A 24,530-nucleotide genomic window follows, 5' to 3' on the forward strand; every position below is an offset into this window, starting at 1 on the left:
CTGATTCTGCCCGAGGAGGCTAAAAGGATTAACTTGTTCTATCTAAACACAGAGTGATCAGTAGAAGTTTCGATCGTACCTGTGTCATTCGAATTGTAGAAGGATTTCGTAAAGTGAGTGGCATTAGCAGATGTTCACAACATTTCGCTTAGCGTACCAATTTTTCCAAAAGAGCTAATTTTAGAGAAGTTTGAAGCTATTTAATGATTGTTTTATACGGCTTTGAAAAGGAACTGTTTTTTTCTTCCAAAAACTGAATCGCATTTTTCTGCTGGATCTTACAGATCACCGAGAATCGTTGGTTGTTCGAAGAGCAATGCTACAAGTGGTGCAACTTAAGCTATGTGCGTGCTTGCTTCGAGAATCGGGCCTTTTCCGCAAGTCTCGCGACAGCGATGTGGATAAAGCTGATCCTTTCTGTGGTCGCCAAATTTCAGCCTACAAGCCTTACGTCGCAAATACAAGCATTACGTTTGCTAGAGGTGGCAGTGCCCCATTGGCAGTGTACGGCCGAAGAGCGCACCGGGTTCGTTAAGAAACTACTTCAAGTCGTTGGGACCTGCTTGACAGAGGCGTGCGCGAGAGACCCGACACTGCAGCTCAAAGCTGCCCCTGGATCTCTCCCTAAAATACGCGTTTGTCTTACGGCCAGTCACAGCTCGAGTGTTGCTGAAGAATGTATTGCCTTGCTGCGCAAACTTAGCGTGCTGCCAGACTGGATGGATACGATATCAACTTTCCTAACTAACAACATGACCGCGATCGTGTGTTCGGCTCAATTTAATCACATGGCTTTCGGGGAAGATTTCAAACTTGAGCTGGCTTTATTCGGACTCTTAGGACAGGTATGCTGAGTTTTACATTTATCAGTTGATTTACTAGAAGAAGTTCTAAGAGTGGCGGCGTAATTGCACACGGTTTGCTCTTCAAGTATGTTGTCGCAATGTTTTGGAATTGAATTTGTTCAAACCTGAGCTGTGGTTGCACATTCTTTTTGAAAGAAGGTGGAAAGCCGGGATGAGCTTTTTGGAATACACTATTTTTCCTATTTGTATAAAGGAAAAGTTGGCGCAGACTGCCACTGAGCTATGCCACGGAGGTAATTCTTCGGGGGTTATCAAGCGCAGGGTTAAACGTGCATCTGTGTGAAAAAAATTGATATCTCAAGCTCCATGACCAATCGCACTTAAGGCAATTTGCAGCGATTTTGGATGAAGTCGATAAAAACGTGTACCTCATAAGCGCGACTATTGCCGTTTCGGTTCGTGTGTATTGCCATACGCTCGATTTACAGGGAACATTGCATCCGCAGAATGATTGTCTATGCGAACTGTGAGAAATCGTAGGTTAAAAAGAGTAAGTTCTCCAGCGAGGGTATCTGCCTAAAAATAACGATAATGACAATTTTAAACTTCGATTAAAGGCTTGTTTAAAGGCGATTAAAGGCATAACGTATGAACGCAAGCGCCGCTTTCTGAAGTGATGGTTTCCGAAGCTCACGCAAATATCAGGAAGGGAGAGCAAATTAGTAGATAAGAAGCCATTTGATGCATGTTCATGAGTAAGAAGTTGGGTGTCATCAAAGGTGTACGAACAGGATCTACGGCTTTACCCAATAGAAAGCAACTAATAATTTGTACTACTAAAAGATGTACGTAAGCATGTATGTTATGACAGCATAGCTAAACTGAATCTACGGTTTCTTTTCATCCTAACTTCGAGTACGAGATAGACGTACTTTTGCCTTCTAGGTGGACTCCCGATTGCGTTTGGGATCATTGGTGGAGCATGTCGAATTTTCAGACGAGGACGAGGAAGAAGTGAGCACGGGTACGGTCTGCAAAATCGGAATTAAAGGAAAAATCGGAGTAACAGCAGGGTTTGAACGTAGTACTCACCTCCTAACCAATCTTCGAGTGTTACCGCCGCCTCCTTTCAATTTACGAAGCTTCGTCGGTAAAAGCTTCGGAAATTACCGAAGGACGTGCTTACTACTACGAACCGCTATCACGTTAACAGATATTCCTTCAGGTTCACAACCAGAAGCTGTTATCCCGATACAATATATGTATAGCTTACTGCGATCTGTCAGCTGTCTTTTATATGACCAATCAACGTTAAGGAATGCTCTCAAATGCGAAGATATTCTGGAAAGGGTTTTCAGTGTGGCCATTAGGCCTTCGCCTTTACGGGCTGTTTTCTCCAAACAGGAAATTGAAACAGCAGTGCTAACCACGATTCAGCACCTTGTAGGCCAAATGTTTGCGCCTGTCAATCCAATTGAAAGAAGCACTTCGCCGGAGCCCACAACCAGTCGCAATGTACGAACTCGAAGTGCGCATTCCAGGCCAAACTCAGCTTTGATGGCCAGTATAAATCAGCCCCAACTACTCGAGATGGGCTTTTCTCAAAAGAACATTGAGCAGGCGGTTAAAGCTCTCTTAGTTCAACAAAACGATAATGCAACCTGCTTAATGCAAGGCCTTACCGGGACAAGTCCTAGTCCGGAGAGTATTGTGTCGTGGCTACTTGAACATCAGGACCAATTATTCGAGAACTACTCAGACCAAGTTGAGGAATGCGATTCTAGCTCATTTGAAGAACATTCTTCAAGTAGCAGTCTATCGGAGATAGACATGTCCGATACCCTTACTGGAATAGCGAATACTGAGAACATGTACCGGAGACGTTTTGAGTTCTTTAGTGACCATGACTATGCTCGATATGTCAAAGACTGCATTCAGGTCGGCATGGCAGTGCGGTGCTGCCGGGCTTTTGAAAATATCCAGGAAGGCGACGTTGGAGATGTGGTTAGCTTAGACTTTGACGGCCTGCATGATCTTAATGTCAAGGTGAATTGGCAGAAGAGAGGAAATTATAGCTACTGGGTCCGTTACGTCAATGTTGAGATACTTGAAAGTGTCCCCGGAAAAATCAAGCTCGGCGATCTAGTCAGAGTGAGGCCATCGATAAGTAACCCTCGCTATCAGTGGGGATCAGTAACGCACGCGAGTGTCGGTACTCTTGTCGACATTAAAGGTCAACGGGTGACCGTGTACTTCCACGAGCAGCATTCATGGATTGGGTTAATGCGAGAAATCGAGCTAGTCAGCACTAGTCCGTGTGGTGCACGTCGTCTTAGCAGCCGTATTAGTTGCAAGAAAAAAACGCAAAGCCGTGAAGGCGAGCTATTCTACGAGCCGACTGAATGCATAAAAAATTTTACCGTGTCCTCAGGAACAATGACGGCGCACCACCTGTTTGAAACGAATCAGAAGGCTTGGCAGAGTACTGGGGAGCAATGCCCCCATTGGATTCGTCTAGAGATGAACGAAAATGTGGCTATTGAAAAACTGGCCATGGACGTAGACCCAGTTGACTTGTCTCACATGCCATCGTTTGTCGTGGTGTCAGCCGGCCAATCGTTACAACATCTCAAGCCGCTTCAGGATCTGCTTATCGGGCCAACAGATACTAGGGTAACGCTTCTTGAGGATCAAAGCAAATACTTCCGCTTTGTCGAAATTCGTATCAAACAATGTCGAATTGTAGCAATCGACTGCAAGGTGCTTGGATTAATAATAATCGGACGTCACATCCAGTCAACAAACGATGCGGCGAATTACCCGTTCCTAGCTCACGAGTCTGACATTGAAAGCAAAGGGATTACGACGTCAACAAATGGAACATCAGTCAGTGGGCGAGCAGGCCCAACAGGAGTACGAGAAAATATCGAGTGCAAAGTCTTCGTGTGGGGCCTGAATGACAAAGATCAACTCGGTGGCCTCAAAGGAAGCAAGATCAAAGAGCCGAGATACAGCGAAGTCATTTCAGCCCTTAAACCAGTGGATATTGCAGGTGGTTCGAAGAGCCTCTTCATTGGTGAGTTGACTATAACTCCATCTAATTACGAGAATGCTCAGTATTAATAGTTCCTTAAACCATACGTATACACATGTGCTTTCTCAACAGTGTCTCTGCGAGCTGTTTACGTAGTGCATGTAAATATGTACTGTAGCCAGGTCGCATTGCAAATACGATACATGTTATGTCTGCGGTAATCCGATTACGTTGCACAAAAATTATCTTGTCCATTTCTCTATTTCAGTATCTCACGACGGCAAAGTGTACGCCTGTGGTGAAGGTACTAATGGGCGTCTGGGGCTTGGCCATTCCCACAACGTGGCTACACCTAAACCGCTTGTCGAGTTAAGTGCCTACTTTATCAAGAAGGTGGCCGTACATTCTGGAGGACGGCATTCGCTCGCGCTTACCATGGACGGAAGAATCTTCTCATGGGGTGAAGGAGACGACGGAAAACTAGGCCACGGCGACAAAATGTCAGCTGCTAGCGTTTTATTGTTCTACATTTTCTTATACATTTAAAGATACCTATAATGACCCCTGAAGTCACATTACGTTCTATTTGAATGTTTACATTCCTAGGCTAGTAATGATTCGTTCATACTCATTCGGATCAGTTTTTACGTTAATTGTCCCTATCGTTTTCTCACGCAGATCGTACGACAGACCTAAGCTAGTCGAAGCACTAAAATGCAAACGAATCAGAGACGTCGCTTGCGGAAGCTCTCACTCGGCAGCGGTAACGTCCAGTGGAGAACTATATACGTGGGGCAGTGGCGAATATGGACGTCTTGGTCATGGCGATAACGTCACGCAAATGAAACCGAAACAGGTACATCGGTGCAGTACCGCACAATGACGATGGGTGCAGTTATGTCATTCAAAACTATAATCTGGCGTCTTTGGTCTCGATAATAAAACAGTCCTAGACCTCTTCTCCCTGCTCAGGACCCCACGCACCTTTTGAACAAGTATATATATATACATATACATACGGTTGACCGTATGATTTAGGTGATCGCACTGGCCGGCGAACGCGTCGTGCAGGTGGCCTGCGGAAGTCGAGACGCACAGACCCTCGCGCTGACTGAACGTCGTTGGGTGTTTTCTTGGGGAGATGGAGATTTTGGAAAACTTGGCCGAGGAGGTAGCAACGGTTCAGCGCTGCCGCATAATATCGACACTCTCAATGGTCATCACATTGTACAAGTGGAGTGTGGAGCGCAGTTTTCGCTGGCGCTAGCAAAGAATGGCCGCGTTTGGACGTGGGGTAAAGGCGATTATTTTCGACTCGGACACGGGTCTGACTCGCATGTGCGATGGCCTCAGTTGGTTGATGAACTGGTAGACAAGGTTGTCGTACAGGTAGCCGTCGGAGCGCTACATTGTATCGCAGTTACGGATCGAGGTGAAGTATACGCTTGGGGTGATAACGATCATGGACAACAGGTAAGGAAAATGATTAGTTTGCACCAAACTTCAGAATTACTACTAATTAGAAAGAAACCGAATACAAGCACAAACAGTCGGTAATCAGTGTGTACTACTAAGAACAGAACGCAGCAATCAGGTGAGACACCGACAGCATAATAGCATGCTAACTAAATTTATTTCTATGTTGTTGAAACGTTCCCTTTAATGAGATATGTACAGGTGTGTATATATGAGTAATTTACGTTACATAAAATTATTATATACTTATGATTTATGTACCAATGAGGCTTTTTTGCACGGCTCTGTTTCACAGGGGAATGGAAACACAACTGTAAACCGAAAGCCAGCTTTGGTCAAAGGTATTGAGGGGGTTACCAAAGTAGCTTGCGGTTCCTCGCACTCGGTGGCTTGGTTCTCCGCCGACTATTCCCCACAGAAACTGTATGATCCAATACTGTTTCCAATTGTCAAAGATCCTCTTGGGGAGACACTGCTTATCAAAGATCAGGCCGGCACGCAAGATGCTGGCTTAGGTTATGGCATTGGCGAGCACGGAGAAAATCTCTCCCAGGCTTCCGTTCACAAGCAAGGGTCCGCGCGAATGCAGATTCAAATAGATCGACCATCACTCAGCAGAATTTTTCTATCACTTGACTCGCCCCAGGCGAAGATCGACGCTCTTCTGCATGCGGTCCATGCTCTGCAAATTCTAACAGCAAGGTGTGTGTCGCATTAAGAGAGGTTCATCACAGTTTTTCTATTTGTTTATTTCAACAGCGGAGTCGACTGCAATCGATGGTTAATCTGGCAGGGTTACTAAGTTTACACGTAGAAGTGTAACGCGTCTTGGAACACAGAACTACGCTGAACTTGCCCTGAAAAATGTGAAGCCTAGCACTTTCGACTGCGTATAATTTTTATCGTCTCACACCATGATAACCAACTTATGCCTTCAGGGAAATTATATTGGCGTCTTTAGCGCCTCAGACGCAGGCTACAACGTTACAAGCGTGCCAGTCATCTTGTATGGGGGCGAATGCGGCCACAGGGTTGTCTCGCGAGCCGTCGCTATCTCGGTGTGAAAGCAGTGAGCGTATTCTTTCGCGGGAGCCCAGCGAAGAACCACCATCAACAACGCTATCACCATTGCCATCTTCGACGAGTCTTTCCTCCCGAGTATCAGCTGCTAGCGTTTTGGCTGCGGCCACCTTTTCGCCTACTGATGAAAAGGTTTTTTTCTGTTAAGGTCATAAACAGCAGGGATGCAAATTACGCTTCTTTTTACTTGCGAACTTGTCGAAATCATATCATTCAATTGTTTTTCAACGACTGCAATACAGACAACACAATTGACCTAATGGCTTATGAAGTCGTTTTTGATCAGATGCTTATGACAGGTTTTTTTATCGTTAAAAACATGCGTATTACACTTGTCGGCTAAGTTTGAAATATACACACATATGCTCGTTCACTGTGCCATTATTTGCGCATTTCCCCAGGACACACTCACAGACGCGCAACAAACCGAAGTTGACAACTTCGTGTCTCGAAATTTAGCTGACAAGACGCGTCAACTCGTGGATCTTCTTAAGTTAACGTTATGCGGTAGAGCTCCATTCAGGGTTGGGGACGGGATGAATCCCCGAGAAGGCTGCGATGTTCTCACGAGTGCCCTTTTGACCCTCGCGACCAGCAATATGACTGTGAGAGAGATGCTGCTTGAAATGTGCGTCACGGAAATGGAATACGTCTGCGTTGACTTTAGGGCGAATTATTGTTTCCCGCAGCCGGTGGTTCAAGAAAGCCCACATCCCTATAAGGTGAGGACGGTAGCATTCCTGGCTTTATTTACAACAAGTACCTTTCTAGTTTCTAAGATTTTTCATTGTTAGCAAATATCTATGTATATATTTTGATTGCCACCACTTATAACTTGTGCTGATTTGTTAATCACTCATTGAATTACTTGATTTTTGTTTTTCCTTGAAAAACTTAAGTGTATTTATTTTTTTCGCAATGAAGCCACAACTTCATATTTTATTTGCTTTCGTTATAGGACGACTCGGTTCTGACGGGCAACGTTAAAATTCCCGGAGCCGACTCGCTTCGGGTTGAATTTGATCAGCAATGTTCGACGGAACGACGCCACGACCCGCTTTATATCACAGATTGGTGCGGTCGAATTGTAGCAAATCGTTCCGGTCGCGAGTGGTCCGATTGGGCTGGGGAACTAGTTATACCGGGCAACGAGCTTCGCTGGCGATTCTGCTCCGACGGCAGTGTTAATGGCTGGGGTTGGAAATTCACTGTCTATCCGATCATGCTGTCAAACCATAAATCACTCTACCATGAACTAGAAAGCGTCTCGGATCGAGCCGTCATTTCGCGGCCGTCGATCGGACTTGTAGTATCTCTTCTAAGCTCACCGAATCAAGTATTGCTTACAAAAGCTCGTAAATCTACCGTTCTTCGGCTTGCCGCAGCATTTGCATCATGTGCCCAGCTGAACTATCTTAGCTCGTCGCAGCGGATGTGGATCCTTGAAAAACTCCGCCAGTTGGTCACTTCAACAGCAGGCGGTCGGCGGCTCAAACTCATGGCACAAAGTCCCATCAGTCCCACAATACCGCTTGTTCCAGAGGCGACGGAAGATTCGGGCGCCAGCCAGACCGATACATTGGCCTTCGTTTCACTGCTTAGACATCTGCCCGAAATGTTGCTGCGTCAATACGAGTATGAAGAACCGCTCGTGCGGTCGGGGAAACATTTGATGCACACCCAGTTCTTCAAGGTATGTAAGATGGTATTAGCATGAAATATATAAGGTTATAATTACAATACGAAACATAAAAAACAATTAAAGGCCCGTGTTGGGAATTATTCATTCTCGTTGGATGGACAGGTACTCGTTGCTCTCGCATGCGATCTTGAGCTCGATCATGTTTGCACCACGGAAGGTCACCGATGGAGCTGGTTTAAACGCTACTGTACGACAAGCCGTATCGCACATGCCTTAATTAATCGAAGAGAGTTTCCACCCTATTTTATTAAAGAAGTCAAGAGGAAACTTCAGGAACTTTTCCCTGATGAGCCGTTTGAGGAAAGACTGGGCTTTGACAGTAACACCATTTTTCGACAGGAGCAGGTATGTGATCTATGTCAGACGGGTGTTTCGGTGGCTGTTGTTTCGAATTCGTATAGGTTACTGATAATTAGATTTTTATCGACGATAACGCTAACAAGCGAACATCTCTATTCTTTGGCAAGTTATACGATTTTCATCGAAGTAATAGATATTTTAAGAGATTAACTTGACAGACGTTGTACTTTGATTTTAGCTATTTTTCTACCACTTTGTTTAGGGTGCGATGCTAAAAATGCGATTCGCGAATTTTGTAAATTGAATCCTATAATAAAATTACCTTACTATATTTTTTTACCCAGGACGAGCAGCTAATTCAGTGGGTGAACCGTTGTCCGGAAGAGTGGACTCTATCGTGGGGCGGTTCCGGGGTTATTTACGGTTGGGGTCATAACCATCGTGGACAGTTGGGTGGAGTCGAAGGCGCCAAGGTGAAGAAAGCAACCGTTTGTGATGCCCTCACAGCACTCAGGTACGTTCTGCATAAACGGTAGCCTGTGTATCTTTCATTTAGGTGATAATGCAATCATCCATAAAAATTCTATTCAAAAAGATTCTATTCCCAACTTCTCTGTTTGATTTCTTTGTGGTCCTGTTCCATAGACCCGTACAGATTGTAGGAGGTGAACAGACCCTGTTCGCTCTCACAGGCGACGGAAAAGTATATGCGACCGGCTATGGAGCGGGGGGACGCCTCGGCGTTGGAGGTACCGAAAGCGTCTCAACACCGACACCCATTGATGGCCCATTGACTCATGTTGTCGTAACGCAAGTAGCTGTCAATTCAGGGGGCAAACATTGTTTGGCTCGGACAGATACTAGCGACGTCTACTCATGGGGAGAAGGCGACGACGGCAAGCTGGGCCACGGCACGAAAACCCACTGCGAAAAACCGCGACTTATCGAGGCACTTCGTGGTAAACGTATTGTAATGGTTGCATGTGGAGGTGCGCACTCAGCTGCGATTTCAGCTTCCGGCTATCTCTACACTTGGGGCAAAGGAAGGTGGGTCAGTAACCTAAACAGCAATGGTCAAAAAACGTGTAACGATTTGTTTCAAATAGTTTCTCAAGATGACACTCTCGTATCTCGCATTTTTTCTGATCAGATTATTGTGCTCAATGAAAATTTGCGGTCTTAAACGCTTCTTGTACGCAGAAACAACTGTATAGTTTCACCTTTGCCTTAGCGTTTCTAATCCCATTTTTTATAACTGCACAAATTTTTCTGGCATCAGTTTGCTGCTCAACTATCATTTTACTGCCAACGATAAATAAACCGTTAAGGTTGAGTAAAGCGATAGACAAGAGACGCTTGATTATTTGAAATTGTGTGTTCTGTATTGACCAAAGGTATGGTCGATTGGGTCATGCTGATTCTGAGGATCAGCTAAAGCCGAAGAAGGTCGAGGACTTAATAGGGCATAGTGTTGCTGATGTGGCCTGTGGGAGTGGCGATGCCCAGACCCTCTGCGTTACACGGGACGGAACCGTTTGGTCTTGGGGTGATGGCGATTACGGGAAATTGGGCCGAGGTGGAAGTGACGGCTGTAAACAGCCTCAAAAAATCGATTCACTTCAGAATGCGGGCGTCATTAAAGTTGAATGCGGCTCGCAGTTCTCTGTGGCGCTCACAGCTTCGGGTATGCATTATCATTTCCTGTCCCTTATTCTTATACATGTGTACTTGCTGTTGTGACTTCGATTATCAATTTACATTGTAGTAGTTGACTGTGCTCAATTATATCCTTAGGATATACACCCCTTCGAATTTTGTTTAATAAGAAAATCAGCAACATTCGCTTGACTCCACCTTTTTCCAAGGTAACATCCTAATTGTGCCTATTAAAAAGAAAGAGGCAGTGCGTTTATGATTATTTATCGGGCGCGTACTCACACATTTCTGAGTACAGTTGGCATTAATGAGTAGCTAATATTGTCGAATAAATTCCGTATGGTTTCTTGTTGATTATTGCCCAGGCGTGGTGTACACATGGGGTAAAGGCGACTACCATCGACTGGGCCACGGCAACGAGGAACATGTTCGTCGGCCACAACCGGTTGAAGGCGCGCTTCAGGGAAAACGGGTCGTGCAGGTAAAGACGCTAATTTTTCATTTCAGCAGCCTACGCTGTCCTCTGCATCCTTTTTGCTTTTATAACATGTTTTATTGCCAATCAGGACGACTATTATTATCATTATTTGCTATACGCTCATCGTGCACCTTCTTGTGTATGATTCTAGATTGCGGTGGGATCGCTACACTGCGTTGCCGTTACGGACGAAGGTGAAGTCTATACATGGGGCGATAATGATGAGGGCCAATTGGGCGATGGCTCAACGAACGCCATCCAACGGCCGAAACAGGTGGACAGTCTAAAGGGCAAAAAGATGAATCGTGTAGCATGCGGCTCCGCTCATACTGTGGCTTGGTCCACCTCAAAGGTGCCCCACAAGAGCGTAGGCCAACTGCCTAGTCAGGTTCCAATGGAATATGACCATTTGAAGGGCATCGCAATCTCCGTGGTACGCAGCCGATATTGTCTAATGTATCTCTTCAACGAAATGTTCTGTCCATGTATTCCGCTGTTGGATCTCGCACCCGGTTCGGCGTTTAATTCGCTCAAAGGCTTGTTAATGCTGAGCGGCAAAGAAGGATCATTCCGTAAGGTGGTACAAAACACAATGGTACGGGATCGTCAACACGGCCCGGTGGTCGAGCTTAGTCGAATGAGTAATTCGCCATCGAGAAAAACTGTTTTTGCACAGATGGTTTCCAAGATATCGCTGCTGACACCGGAATGCCTGCTCCTACCACACCGAGTATGGAAAGTGAAGTTCGTCGGAGAAAGCGTAGACGATTGCGGTGGAGGCTACAGCGAAAGCATTGCCGAAATGTGCGAGGAACTTCAAAAGGTTTGCGTCCGACCCAACTTACCCTACTTTTGTTTTCAACTTTTTCTTGAACTATAATATAACGGCGAAGTTCGTTGTAGATTTTCGCAAATTTCCTGCCATATCGTGTTAGTTCACTGTGTGTTCCTGTATTACAGAACAATCTATCATTATTAACGTTGACGCCAAATGGCCGTGAAGAAGCAGGGACCTCTCGAGATTGTTTCCTATTTACTCCGCATGCCACCGGAACAGCTCAGTATCGGGATTCGCTGCGATTTCTGGGAATACTTATGGGCATCGCTATTCGAACTGGCAGTCCGTTGTCGCTCTCACTAGCTGAACCAATGTGGAAGTTGCTTACTGGCGACCCACTAAGCGTATTAGATCTGAACGAAGTCGATCGCGATTACGTACCGGGTCTTATGTACATTAGAGATCTGGACCGGGAGGCATTTTCGCGGCTCGAAAACATTCCTTTTATGACACACTCGTCAGCGGGTCATCAGGTGGCTTTAAGCTCCAAGTTTAGTCACGTCACCCTGGAAAATAGATTCGAATACATTCAATCAGCCATTAAGTATCGGTTAGTAGATAAATGTGTTTCATAGTTCAGGGATTTATTGAAACTGCGACACCTCGATAGCCACTAAGCTAAATAGTGTTGAATCTCTATTCGACAACATGGGGAATAGATGCACATAGTATATATCTTGCGTCTGCTCCGTTTACTATATTATATCTATCCAATATATTAGTTTAAATACTTGATGTAGACCTTCCTTTTAATTGAACTATTAGCAGTTGAAGCTAACATTGTTTTCATCCCACCGTAGGCTGCATGAGTTCGACGAGCAAGCTGCCCTTGTTCGTGAAGGCATGGCCCGCGTGATTCCAGTTCCACTTCTTGCTCTATTTACGGCCCGTGAACTCGAACTCATGATTTGCGGTAGTCCAGATATTCCCATCAGTCTCCTGAAATCAGTCGCTACGTACAAAGGTCTATTGTTGTAGTGTTATTATAATTCTACTGACGTGTTTCAATGCAATTTATTAGACTAAATAGTGCAGGTGCCGATTTATGCCGCTTTGTTAATAATAAATGAATATCTAAGCAGTCGAGTATGTGCTAACACAGTGTAAAACCCGCTAAAGTAGTAACAGTACGTTCACTTTACAAACCATATTACTACTTCACTTGTTTATCAATTTTCAATGCGAACTCTTTGTCATACAAATTTTGCAGGCGTAGAAGTTGACGCTCCTCTGGTCGCTTGGTTCTGGGAAGTTATGGAAGAACTCTCACAAGAAGAGCGTGGACTATTTCTTCGTTTCGTGTGGGGTCGTACACGCCTACCGCGAACAATCGCCGATTTTCGTGGCCGAGACTTTGTTCTTCAAGTACTTGACAAATACTCACCAGCGGATCACTTCTTACCGGAGAGCTATACATGCTTCTTCCTATTGAAGATGCCTCGTTATTCGTGTAAACTCGTGCTAAAAGAGAAACTTCGTTACGCCATCTATTTCTGCAAATCAATTGACACCGACGACTATGCTCGAGTGGCAATGGAAGCCGAGGCTAATGCACCTGCCGCTGCAAATGGCGGAGCTGATGATAATCTCTCCACCGAGAGTTTTTCCGAGGTAGGATCGTTTGGTGGATCCAATGAACAGCTACACCCGTTTTGGAGCCCCCAACCCTTAATATAGCCAACTAGTTATATACGGGCTGCAAAGCATGGTGATATTTAGCGTGAGGCTGGAAGGCTGGAAACAACGGAAAGCGAAAAAAGAATGCTACTTCTTCGCAAATATCAGTACGGACATTATGTATGAATGTTTACTAGGGAGGATTATCATGATAAAGACAAGAGAGAGGAAACACAAGAACTACTAGTAGAGACAACAAATCTGTCAAAAATAGATTAAATGCGCTTGAAATAGTCAAGGAAAAAGGGCCGTCTTAGGCATTTGATGACGTTATGTATCTGAGTGGCTAGTATGTAGCTTACGATGAAGCTACCGGAAAGTTGACCCAGCTCTATCAGCTTTGCAATGTAAATTTGATATAGAAGTCTTTGCAAGACGCAGATGAATAGCGTGAAATACTAGAAAATGATATATGTATGTGGTGGAACTGTGGCTACACCTATAGGAACACTCCTATCATCACAGTAATACCACCAAAAAGGATGGCATTTGCATGAAGTTTACATACATACTTGAAGTTGCAAATCTGCGCTACGTACGTAGCATAAATAAAAAATTGCATGCGTATAAAGCAACCGTAGTTAAAATATAGCTAACAATAGGGATATGATTGGGTTTAGTGAGTAGCTGTAAAGATACCGATAGAAACAAAAATAATAACAATACCAGTAGTAGTACCATTAGTAACGTATGCTTAATACATAGTTCCTTAGTTAGGCCGATGTAGGCAGGAAAGTACACGTTCTTGGGTATGAAAAATAACAGCAGTTCTATACTACTTAATAAAGTAATGATAATAATAATAATAATAACTAACCAAAGACAAAAAAAAAACTCTTTAAAAGCAAAGGTCTTGCATGCATGGCGCAAGTACATTCTAATAAAAATGCAGTCACAATGGGGAAAGTGCACCAGATGAAGCTATTACTCGGAAACGTTATTACGTTAAAATGTTGAATTTGTGTGATCTGAGAGGAAAAGAGACTTTATTTCTATTTTTTTTTGACGTATTTTATATGAAACTTTCCGCTGAACAAGAGACTATGTGCAAAGCGCCAAGCAGTCTACAGCGAAACTGCCTTTTTTTTTGTTATAATTCACTTCCACAGTCTTTTTTCAACCGTCATCGTGATTCGGCTACAGCCTGATGGGTCAGTCGAGAAGCAATTTAGAAGTCGCTTGAGCTGACAAATCGATACATTTTTTAACTATACCTCTGAAGTCTCAAATAGGTTTTATGTATGTAAGGATCGAGGATATGTACGGATTAATCCTGGGCTGTTTATATATAAGAATCACTACACTGATCCACTCTCGGGTAAGTGTTTTTGTCAATTCATCAACTTTAGCTATTTATCGTGAATACAGAATCTGAATTTTAAGCTAAATCAATGGGTCGTCTTTGTATTCAATAAAAAAGGGCAACCTTTTCTAGCTTTGTTGAAGGATCCGCGTGGCTTATATATGGCGAAAGCAATTTTCTAACAACTTTAGCGGCTATTCATATCTGTCCGATTACACACGTCAGTCAGTTGGCTTGTCCGATAAAACAATTAGGTGTTACAAGTCTTTTCCTGCTTATAATCCGTCTGGTTTTCTATTTTTTCTAAAACTATTTCTAAGACCAATCACGAAAAACTCGTTTAATGGATGCGATTATTTATATGTGGCCTCTTGCAATACATTAGTGTCTCAAAGGAAATCTATACCGACTACATTTGGAGTCTCGGAGGGTTACTTTCAACGAGACAAGCATCCCTGAATGTAACAACCCTGCTTACGACTCGTCCTTGTTTCTATAGTTTTTGTGCAATATTTTTTTTTCGCTCATAGATTCAAGTAGGCTAACGAGCTGTCAACGAAGTACATGAAGCGACTAGTGGTAACTGAGGAAAAGTGCTACTTAATACAAATGCGTACAAGGTGTGTCAGAGCATAAAGCACCACATAATAAAGCTTACCGAAATACGGATATCTGAAGAGTGTAGCGGTATTTTTCCAGCTGTAGCTCCGTATTAGTTATCGATTTTAAAGATGCTAACAATTTGTTTAATTGGTGTGTTTGATCGATATAGAAGACTTGTTGTTCAGGAAAAATAGTAGATACAAAAAATCTTGCAATTGGCTTAGTCCCAAAACGATCCTGATGACAGACATTATTCAGAGAGAGAAATTAATTATATGGGTACATGTTTGTTGAAATGAAAAACACTCACTGTAAAGATGTTACATGATCAATTTTTTTTTTTTATTTTACAACAGAAATGATACACGCTTATAAGATCCTTCATCTCAAAACTACAAGACCCAGCTTCGTAGATACACTCGCTATAATGTAGGGCTGCTATATACATTTCGTACCTGTTTTATGAATAGGAATTGCTTCATTTTTGTTTTGCCCTTATGCATTTGCTTATCTATTATGGCCTTAAAATCGAATTTCTTAATGAAATTATATGAAATTGTTCACTGTTCGTCTTGTCTTCGTATACGTTCGTACAAGTCTGTATGTAGATATATAATTTTATATCGTGGTTTATATATTATGTAAAAGCTAACCGTCGACATTTCCCAGTTGTTTTTCCCCAACTCATTAGCAATAGCAAACTCAATACTAGCCACTAAAAGCAGCAATTGTTGGTAAGCGAGTAAGCTTTAGGATCCGTTTAGCATGCGTCCAGATTTTTTACTCTTGTCATCTCCCCCAAGGAGCTTCTCTGCCAGTGGTTCATGATCATCCCGGCCTTCTCCCGCGCCAATGTCTCCTTAAATCATCATTATAATGATCATCGTTTTGATGATGTTCTGCTGCTTAGCAGTTTCATCTAGGAATACTATCACCGTTTGTCTTTTCATTTCTGTACAAAGTTTGTATTACAAAAGAGTTTTTAGCTTGCGTGAATTCATTTTGTAACTTCATGCATCGCTCGAGCGAGGTAGTCAACGTTATGTGAAGAAATGCCGGCGACAGAGATACGACCGTCTTTCGTTAGGTAAACAGAGTAGTCCTTGATCAATCTGGTCACCTGTTCGGCGGTCATACCGGTAAAGCAAAACATGCCGATCTGCTCGGTGATGTGCTTCCAGTCATGGGTGCTGCCCTCTCGCTTAAGGCCGCTTCTCAACCGGGACCGCATTGTGATGATCCTATCGGCCATGCCCTTGACATCTTTAAGCCACTGCGCTCGCAGTTGAGGGTCGCTAAGGATTAAGTTAGCAATACGAGCTCCATTTACCGCCGGGTTCGAGTACAGTGGACGAATGAGGATTTTGATCTGACTCATGCAACGAGCTTGCTCCTCCGCTGAACTGCAGATCAGCGAAAATGCGCCGACACGCTCTCCGTACAGGCCCATGTTTTTAGCGAACGACTGGGCAAGGCACATTGGGCCGCTACCAGCGAACAGGCGCACAGCGCTAGCGTCGCGATCGATGTCTCCCGTCGCGAAGCCCTGATAGGCCATATCAAGGAATGGGAACAAATTGCGTTCACGCACAACTTTCTCGATCTCTGTCCATTGTTCGGGCCGAGGATCGACACCGGTTGGATTGTGCGCGCAGGCATGCAAAAGGATCACTGAACCTTCGGGGATGCTCGAGATATCCTCAAGGGCTCCCTGAAAGTCGAGACCGCATGTCTTCGGATCGTAGTAACGGTACTGTTTTACTTGAAAGTTGCATCTCTTGAACAGAGGGATATGGTTGCCCCATGTCGGGTTTGGCATGTACACGGTTTTGTTACCTTTCAGGAACTCATCCAAAAACATTGCGCCGATTCGCAACGAGCCAGTGCCCGAAATTCCCTGCAACAGTTATCACGAAAAAAATAAATACAGTACTATTAGAAATGAGGGTATGTTACGTATTCATATTCGAAGGTACTAACTAAGCAAGCGGCAGAAACATTTACTTTTCTGCTAGACGTTTCCTCATAGCTCTAAAGGTACGCCCTCAAAAACTGAACGCAGACGGTATACTCAAAAAAGAGCTACCGTGAATAAAAGTTTGCACAGCCAAATGTATGTTACCTTATTTCCATATACATTCAGTTCATTAGTTAATGCTCACCTGAACAGTGGCGTTACGATCCTCTTTGATGACTGCCGAATTGTCACCAAGAGCCAGAATGGCCGCGTTCTTGCAAAAATCATTTAAGCCGCCAATGGGTAGATATTCTTTGTCCAAATTCTTTGACATGAGCTGCCGCTCTGCAGCTCGAACCGATGGCAAGACAAAAGGTTTGCCATCATCATCGCGGTATGCCCCTGTAGACATGCACCACATGAAAAATCAAAATGGAAAATGATCACCGATCGATAATACAAATCAATACTAGATTACTACTAATAATGAAAATCACATGAAAAATACGAAGGAAAATTCAGTTACCCGTTTCAAGGCCGAACCAACTTTGCAGTCATCACTACAGATCGTTCATTTCACTCACATTTCGCTAGGTACGTATAGAAATTGAAATTATATATATATATATATATATATATATATAATTTTTATTGGATCGAAGAAGAGTAATTGGAGTTATTATGACGAAAAGTTAACAAATTCAGCGATTCCGTAGCAATATTTAAGTGGCTTGTGCAGTTGTATGGTCACCATTTCGAAGCCGGGGTTCTTGAAAACTGTCCGCTTAATAAGACAATAGAAAAATTTCACTTGTTTTTACAACATCGAATACCTCTATTATGTAGGAGGCAGCAAGGAGCAACGTGAAGCTCCTGCAGCAAAGCGGTCAGGTCGCTGCCTGCTTAGCCAAGGTACGGCAAGTAAGCGATCTCACAACGACTTCGCTATTAAAAACATTTTCAAACCGCAATATCATGGCTATCTAAAGTATATTCGGTGAACTGTTGACTACGTAAGAAATCAAGACAAAAATCTCGAAGATGAAATGAATATTTTAACTATCATAGGAATACTGTTTTGAAGTAAGTATTTAAAATGCGCAACATTGAAGCTGCAAGGATGGACGCCAAAAAGTCGTTACTTCAACGAAAGCCCTAAGAGCTATTATATATTTACAGACCAGGCCATAATTGTAGTTCGGCAATTATTACGAGTATTTCTTTTGGTCTTGCACGAACTATGCCATCGCTTCATTGACCTCTAGTTTCGTGAGAGGTTTCATCGGTTTGTCATTGTTGTCGGTTAGCACGGCTTATTTATATCATTACCTACTTACCCGTACATACGCCTAAATACTTTGGGATGCTTTAAGGCCGTTCGCCTTTATTTCACGATAGGTTAGCTGTCAAAACAATCTAGAGGGAACCAGTTCAACGGCTCTCTGATAGCCAGTTCAAAGCAGTTAACGGCAAGCGATTATCATAAGCCAAATCTTAGCCGTCGTATTGCTGAAAGAATTGCTGATGCTATCAAGATAATTTCGAACGGATGAATGAGCTTGATAAGATTACATAGCCATACTGTAGAACAGAGTGCGCTATGTAAAATTATTCTAAGTTCTTGTTACTCCAGAATGAGATAAACACGCAGTGACCGTCAACGAAGATGTATGTCCCCGTTTACTTATTTATTAATATATATAATATAATTAACTTTTAATGATGAAGGAAGTAACAGAAGTCCCTCTGTGAAGATTAGTTAGTACAATGACGTTGACCGCTACGCGTGTTAAGAACAGCATTGAGGCAGTACAACAAACCCCCGGCAAGCCACCACAAATGCCCTCACCAACAGTGGTTTAAACGAGCTCACAAAAATATAGTTCAACGATTTAGTGCATTGAGTTCGCCAGGGTAACGTGGTTAAAAAACCACAGAGTATGAAATGCGCTTCATATCAAGTAATTAACTTGATTCATCTGCTAGCTGAAATGTGTGTGAAAAAGAAGTTTCGCTTTGCGTAGAAGTTCATCGTAACTGTACATTTAAAACCTGTAGTTTATTTGCAGATAAATAGATGTGTACATACATTCATTAGCTAACGTAATAATTTCTTTAGAAGTTCCGTTTTTTGATTACAAAGCCGTTTAAGGTTAGCGTTGACGGATAGGCTCTGTCCTAATTAATCTCAATGGGGTTCACAATGAGATAAACAACTATTGCATTTGTGGAATGGATAGAATGGATACAGCCACTGTTTAGTCGAACTCCACGCGCCGTTAACACCGTGCAGTAATACCGACCATCTCAAACGGGATCACATGAAGGACATTGTCATGTCACACATTTACACAAGTGCACTGTACCGGACTACTACCGGGTTATCGTAGAATATTTTTTCTCCGTTTCAACTTTTAAAGTCAATCGCCCCTCCCGTTCCTGGACAAGCTATGATAGTTTTTACTGGATGGCCAATGAGTTTGCTCGTGGAATTGAGTCGGACACGTCCATAGGATACATCAGTTACAAGTTATTGAGGACGCTTGTACTGAGCAGACAAAGCATTTACTGCGACTAAGAAAAACAGCGCCGTTAGAGTTTCTACCACCTTACTTAACAAGCTATGATTAGTTACCCGGGTAATCACAGTGTACCGACCATTTATGTAACATATCCCAATGCTGAATACAAAAGCATCGCATCATTTACCTTACTAGGTGCATTTATCATTATTATTATTTTATATATCGAAGGCGGTTCCAAGTGATGTATCAAATGACAGGATTAAAGCTCAAAGCGGGTCAGACTGATGAGGTGCGGGATTCGATGATAGACTTCGGAAATGATCCTCAATGCTGTGCAGAGTTTAGCACATGTTTCAAGTGAGATTTGAAAAAAGAACTAAAGTTTTGGCGTTGTATTAGCTCGTTCATGAAGTCTATACAACATCTAAAAAAAACAAAAGAAAACGCGCGCCGAAAATTTGAGGCTCAGCTCGAAGTTTAAAATTTGCAGAATAATAAAAGCATACAAAATACTAAACAAACGTAGACGAAGCACGTGTAGTAAACTAAACCAGACAAATACTGCACTGGTATTGCGTTTAAAAGATATATCCTCTGTCTGCATTTTGCGGCATACGTTCTACAAACGATGTCCTTTAAAGGGCACTCTATTTCAAGCAGAACTGCATCTTTAGCGAAATATGGTGATCTTCGAAATGAAAAGGTGCTTCGGTTTATAACACTGGTATACATATACCCGTTAGCCATGACTTCGCAAAATGATATCCACACGACAGAAGCACTTTCAAGTTACACAAATGTAAAATTGGTAAGCTAATCGTTTGACACCACGAAGCTATATGCAAATTCCCCCACAATATTTGTCGAATGACAGTAATAAAAAGTACGCTAAGATGACTACTGACCGACACCGAGGTTCATCTTCTTGGGATTGGGATCCTTCTTGTAGGCTTCGGTCACTCCAAGAATGGCATCGGGGGGTCCCATCTCGACGTGCGCGAAAAATGATTGGTTACGCTCGCGCAGAGCTTGAACCAGTCTGGGAATGAGGAGAGAGCCATTGCGAAGAGCTGCCATCTCAAATGAATTGTGAAGATTCGAACACAATGCACTTAAGAGCACCAGCAACAATCGGGCACTAGAATTGGTGAAAACAGCACAGCATAAACTCTGTACGTCGATCCAATAATCTCTTAGTGACGATCGTGTTTCGATAGCCACCTCACTTTGTATATACTACCAACAGCGGACTCTAAATGAGGTCGAACGACTGCCTGCTCGGAAGGCAGGAAAGGGTCCTCGATGTAACTATCACGTGACTACAGCAGGTTGCAGCGGCGGCAGCCGCTGCTACAATGGAGAACGAAACCATGGCACAGGAATAAAAAGCACCGGTGACGCGGAAGATTTTGAAACGGCCGCTGCTGATAGCGATACAAATTCAAATCGAAATAAACAGATGTAAGAGCTGCGGGAGAATAGATCAAAAATCTGTGTATGTTATTGACTTCCTGTTAACAAATTTGGAAAGATCTTTAGCGTTTTCTACGCATGTTGAAGAGCAAATATTAGAAATAGCAGGTATTAATTGGGCAGTAGTTCCGTGAAGCCTATAAACGAACTGAAGGAATGTAAATGAGCTACGGAGTAACCCAAGAAAAATCTCAGATATTTTTGAATTGAAACCAAGAAAGACGAATGCAGAAATGATCTCGTTTCTATAGTTACAAGATAAGGAAAAATTTAAAAAAAAAAACGGGAAAACAAGGTCAATTGCACCGCATGCACTAATCCTAACTTTATTTTCTGCCCTTGTCGAAAGGCATCTATATGGCAGTCAGTTAAAAGTTGTTTTAAAAGAGGACATTCTAGCTTTTCTCAGCAATTATTATTTTAACAGTGCCTGTTTTCATTATCCCCAGACGTACCAGTGACCTTTCGGTTTTATATGCAAACAGTAATTACTCCGCGTTTTTATTCCAGTGATGTGTTAGGAAAATGATGGCGTACCAAATCCTGGTAATCGCGTTTTGCTTGTCAATGGAAACAATGAACACGGTACATTTCGAGCCGTAGCAGCGCTAAAACTCGAAGGTAGACTACCCAGTTCCTAGAATTATCGTACTTACACTGGATACGTTTTTTTAGCATAACTGCAGAAAACTCACTGTAGCGTATTTTTGAGAAAAAAAAAAAGCGTTAAAGCATCATTCTTACTTTTTTAGCAAACTTATTGAGAAACCTAAGAAGCTGTAAGCTTTTTTTACTGATTTCTTGCAACTGAATATGAATTCATTGCGATCGAAACAATAAGTAAAAAATATATTAAGTAGATAATAAAAATTAAAACTAAAAAATAGAGTAAAATAGTTTTTTTTTTTAATAGTTTCTTATGAATATATGCCGTTAAATGCAAAACATCGCATGTTATGCAACCAGCCTACTATGCGTTTACACACCCTTGGTTCCCGCTATAAACGAATTTTATAAATCCACCAATTCCATGTGACCGATTGGCAGATGGCACCTGTAATAATTATTTACGTGGTGTCCCTTTACTGGGTCGGTAGTAACAAACGTAGAATTTTTAGCTTTAAAGGCTCGACTTCTTCTCCAATATACGAATAATGTTAAATGAAATCGTGCTACTTCATTAACCTATTGCAACAATTTAAAAATAGTATTTCTCTATTATTGAAGTCTGGAAAGAGCTATTTTCGCTGAGTCACTACTGACAAGCTAAAAAACGTCTCTTCTAACTATGATCATGGACCTATCAGTGACACATAGGAGGGAAAGGAAGTGAGGTATCTCTGCATACCTTCTCTGTATTCTCTGTGCACCTTTGAGCTAAACGAGTATGTCTGCTTTTACTTCACAGCGTTGTATCGATTTTTTAATTCAAAATAAATATTTCCCCCGCATATAAAGGTTTGCCCTTTACCAAGAACCACACGTTGATCATCGTAAGCAAACTCATTGTTCCGATGATGGACGAGGTGCTGGTGGGGTTGATAGCATAAACAAATTTTGAGTGAGTCGCCTGTTAGAATTCGGATATGCTCCCAATACAGTTTCACGGAATCTTTTTCCACAGGGAAAGCGCCTCAGCGGTAGAGAATTTTAATGAGGGGTATTTCAATAAGGCTGACGAAATACATATTTTGGGGGGTGCGTGGCTTTGAGGCCAAGTGCGTGCATCTTACTACAGTTTCCGTTGTAGTGAAGTCTAAAGACTTTACAGCTAGAAACTATAAGGAATTCAAAGCCTAAGAGCGGCCAAGAAAACATTAATGTCAACTCTTCGTAAACTCTGACTCGTAAACATACACATATATCATTATAACGGCATTAATTTTTGTATCGATATAAAAGTATTCAGCGAGCATACAGCCGCTCTAGTTACCAACTGAACTTATATTGACAAATACTTAAGGGTATAACCTGGTTTGTTAATAATAGGCTTCACACCAAGAAACCTGACGACAGCTTTACAGTCGGAAATTACCGCTGAAAAAATGTTTCATTGAATCAGGGGATAAGGTTGTGTGATGAAGCTGACATCGCCCACCAGTATCATTGTCAACGTCCACCGGGGTGGCTCGCTATTGCTGCACTTATTTTTATTCTGACCGTGTTTTGCTTATATATGTTTATAAAGCTACCGCGCGGATAATTTCGCGTTGTTGCTTCTCTCTACCTCATCTTTGTTTTCCTCAACGAACACAATGTTTATTTTTTTTTTTTACCTTGATATAACTCGCTTTATTCTCTTACTTGATTTTTTGAACATGCAAAACTGTGTTTCGTAACTGTAAGATCTGGCGGTGGGTGTCATTTTTGACGTTAAAGTTTCATCACTAAGTTCTATACAGTGGCTCCAGTTCCGACCCAATACCTGCAAAGGACCTGTAGATTTCCATCTGTGATGTATATTTACTATCGCTGGACACCTTTTTTCTCATTCACTCAAGAACGCCACAACTTCAAGGGTACGTGGCGGTTCCGTTGGAGAGCCCAATGAACGGTCCATCCGTTAAAAATATATGAAACAGAAATGAGATATTGATCTACCAGTATTATATTTATCGTAAAGATGTGTGAGATAGCAAAATATTTGAAATGAGGTATAGAAAACAGAAACAGTTAAATTTACTATGACTCTATAACAAATAGCCATAAAGATGTCCCTGTTAGTTCGTCAGGCAAAAGACTCTTCACAGCAGGCTGTACCAATTTGCTGTTTTTATATAGATTTGATTAATTTAACTGTAGGAAATTATGTAACACAGATTTATTATTACACAACGATTATTCGCTCATTATGTACTCTACGAAATCGCGCGGGGGGTCTTATGACAATGAGATTTCCGTATGTCTCGAGTAATATTTCTGCTACAATAAGGAAACAAGCGCGCAGAATTATTATTAATATATGACGCAAGATGAGCATATCAGCCAGAATTACTCAGCTTTTTAAGTCTGAAAGCTACCCGAAAGCACTGCCATGCGCCGTAGGACATCTCCATGAATGATGAGTCTGCCATATTATATCAGCATGCGACGTGTCGAACGGCGCAGAGATAATTCGATGTTCTAAAATAAATTTCACGTTGCATTCAAATAATTCTTTTAAATGAGCGACCTATTGCCTGCTGCTAAAGAGAGCTTAGCCGGGGGTGCGCATTACGATTTTTTGCACTTCTAGCCTACGTAAATCTTACTGCGAATGTTTCTCAAGGGCTATATATGTGTTATGTACACAAATGACAGAACGTTGTACGCGTGAAACGTTTGGAGGCATTAGAGATCCCTCACCGTCCCTAACCTAATACTATGTAACAGTTTATTCCTATTACATCGCACTCCCAGTCTTCAACAGTTCCCCTAAGAAACTACAAATCTAACCGATTAAATTTTGAGAACGTTCGGCGCCTTAGTAGAGCGCAAATGAAAAAAAACTCTCATATTTAAACTTTGCAAGGTACGTTGTCTTACTTATATTAGTGAAGAATATTATGGGATTGGTCCAAATGTCCTGTCTTTTAAGTACCTAAGAGAGGCACACGTGAAACAAGACTACGCGATTCGATTG

The 24,530-nt window shown here is 42.4% G+C and overlaps 2 protein-coding genes across 3 annotated transcripts in view; one reads left to right on the top strand and one right to left on the bottom strand.

The window, feature by feature from the left end:
* Positions 1–15,027, top strand: part of HERC2 (E3 ubiquitin-protein ligase HERC2) — a 42,399-nt gene extending 27,372 nt beyond the window's left edge. The window contains exons 20-37 of one of the 2 annotated variants that reach the window (XM_022794066.2): positions 285–845; positions 1,752–3,882; positions 4,109–4,340; positions 4,519–4,696; positions 4,879–5,313; positions 5,612–6,018; positions 6,255–6,528; positions 6,798–7,118; positions 7,355–8,089; positions 8,201–8,443; positions 8,743–8,912; positions 9,044–9,445; positions 9,793–10,082; positions 10,420–10,535; positions 10,684–11,355; positions 11,493–11,920; positions 12,171–12,334; positions 12,581–15,027. In XM_022794066.2, the coding sequence (XP_022649801.1) occupies positions 285–845; positions 1,752–3,882; positions 4,109–4,340; positions 4,519–4,696; positions 4,879–5,313; positions 5,612–6,018; positions 6,255–6,528; positions 6,798–7,118; positions 7,355–8,089; positions 8,201–8,443; positions 8,743–8,912; positions 9,044–9,445; positions 9,793–10,082; positions 10,420–10,535; positions 10,684–11,355; positions 11,493–11,920; positions 12,171–12,334; positions 12,581–13,047 (8,226 nt within the window). In that variant the 3' untranslated portion in view covers positions 13,048–15,027. Of the gene's footprint in view, positions 1–284; positions 846–1,751; positions 3,883–4,108; positions 4,341–4,518; positions 4,697–4,878; positions 5,314–5,611; positions 6,019–6,254; positions 6,529–6,797; positions 7,119–7,354; positions 8,090–8,200; positions 8,444–8,742; positions 8,913–9,043; positions 9,446–9,792; positions 10,083–10,419; positions 10,536–10,683; positions 11,356–11,492; positions 11,921–12,170; positions 12,335–12,580 lie in introns of those variants that run through there. The other variant, XM_022794068.2, reaches the window with a different exon arrangement.
* A 238-nt stretch (positions 15,028–15,265) lies between these two features.
* Positions 15,266–20,749, bottom strand: Got2 (glutamate oxaloacetate transaminase 2). Its single transcript, XM_022794070.2, has 3 exons — positions 20,341–20,749; positions 17,116–17,312; positions 15,266–16,850 (listed from the first exon to the last, which is right to left on the bottom strand). Exons 1-3 carry the CDS (start codon positions 20,510–20,512, stop codon positions 15,951–15,953), a joined length of 1,269 nt encoding a protein of 422 aa, XP_022649805.1. The 5' UTR covers positions 20,513–20,749; the 3' UTR covers positions 15,266–15,950.
* Between the last annotated feature and the right edge of the window lie 3,781 nt (positions 20,750–24,530).

The sequence above is a fragment of the Varroa destructor genome, unplaced genomic scaffold, assembly GCF_002443255.2.
Source record: "Varroa destructor unplaced genomic scaffold, Vdes_3.0 BEIS01000002.1, whole genome shotgun sequence".
In the NCBI taxonomy this organism is placed as follows: Eukaryota; Metazoa; Arthropoda; class Arachnida; order Mesostigmata; family Varroidae; genus Varroa; species Varroa destructor.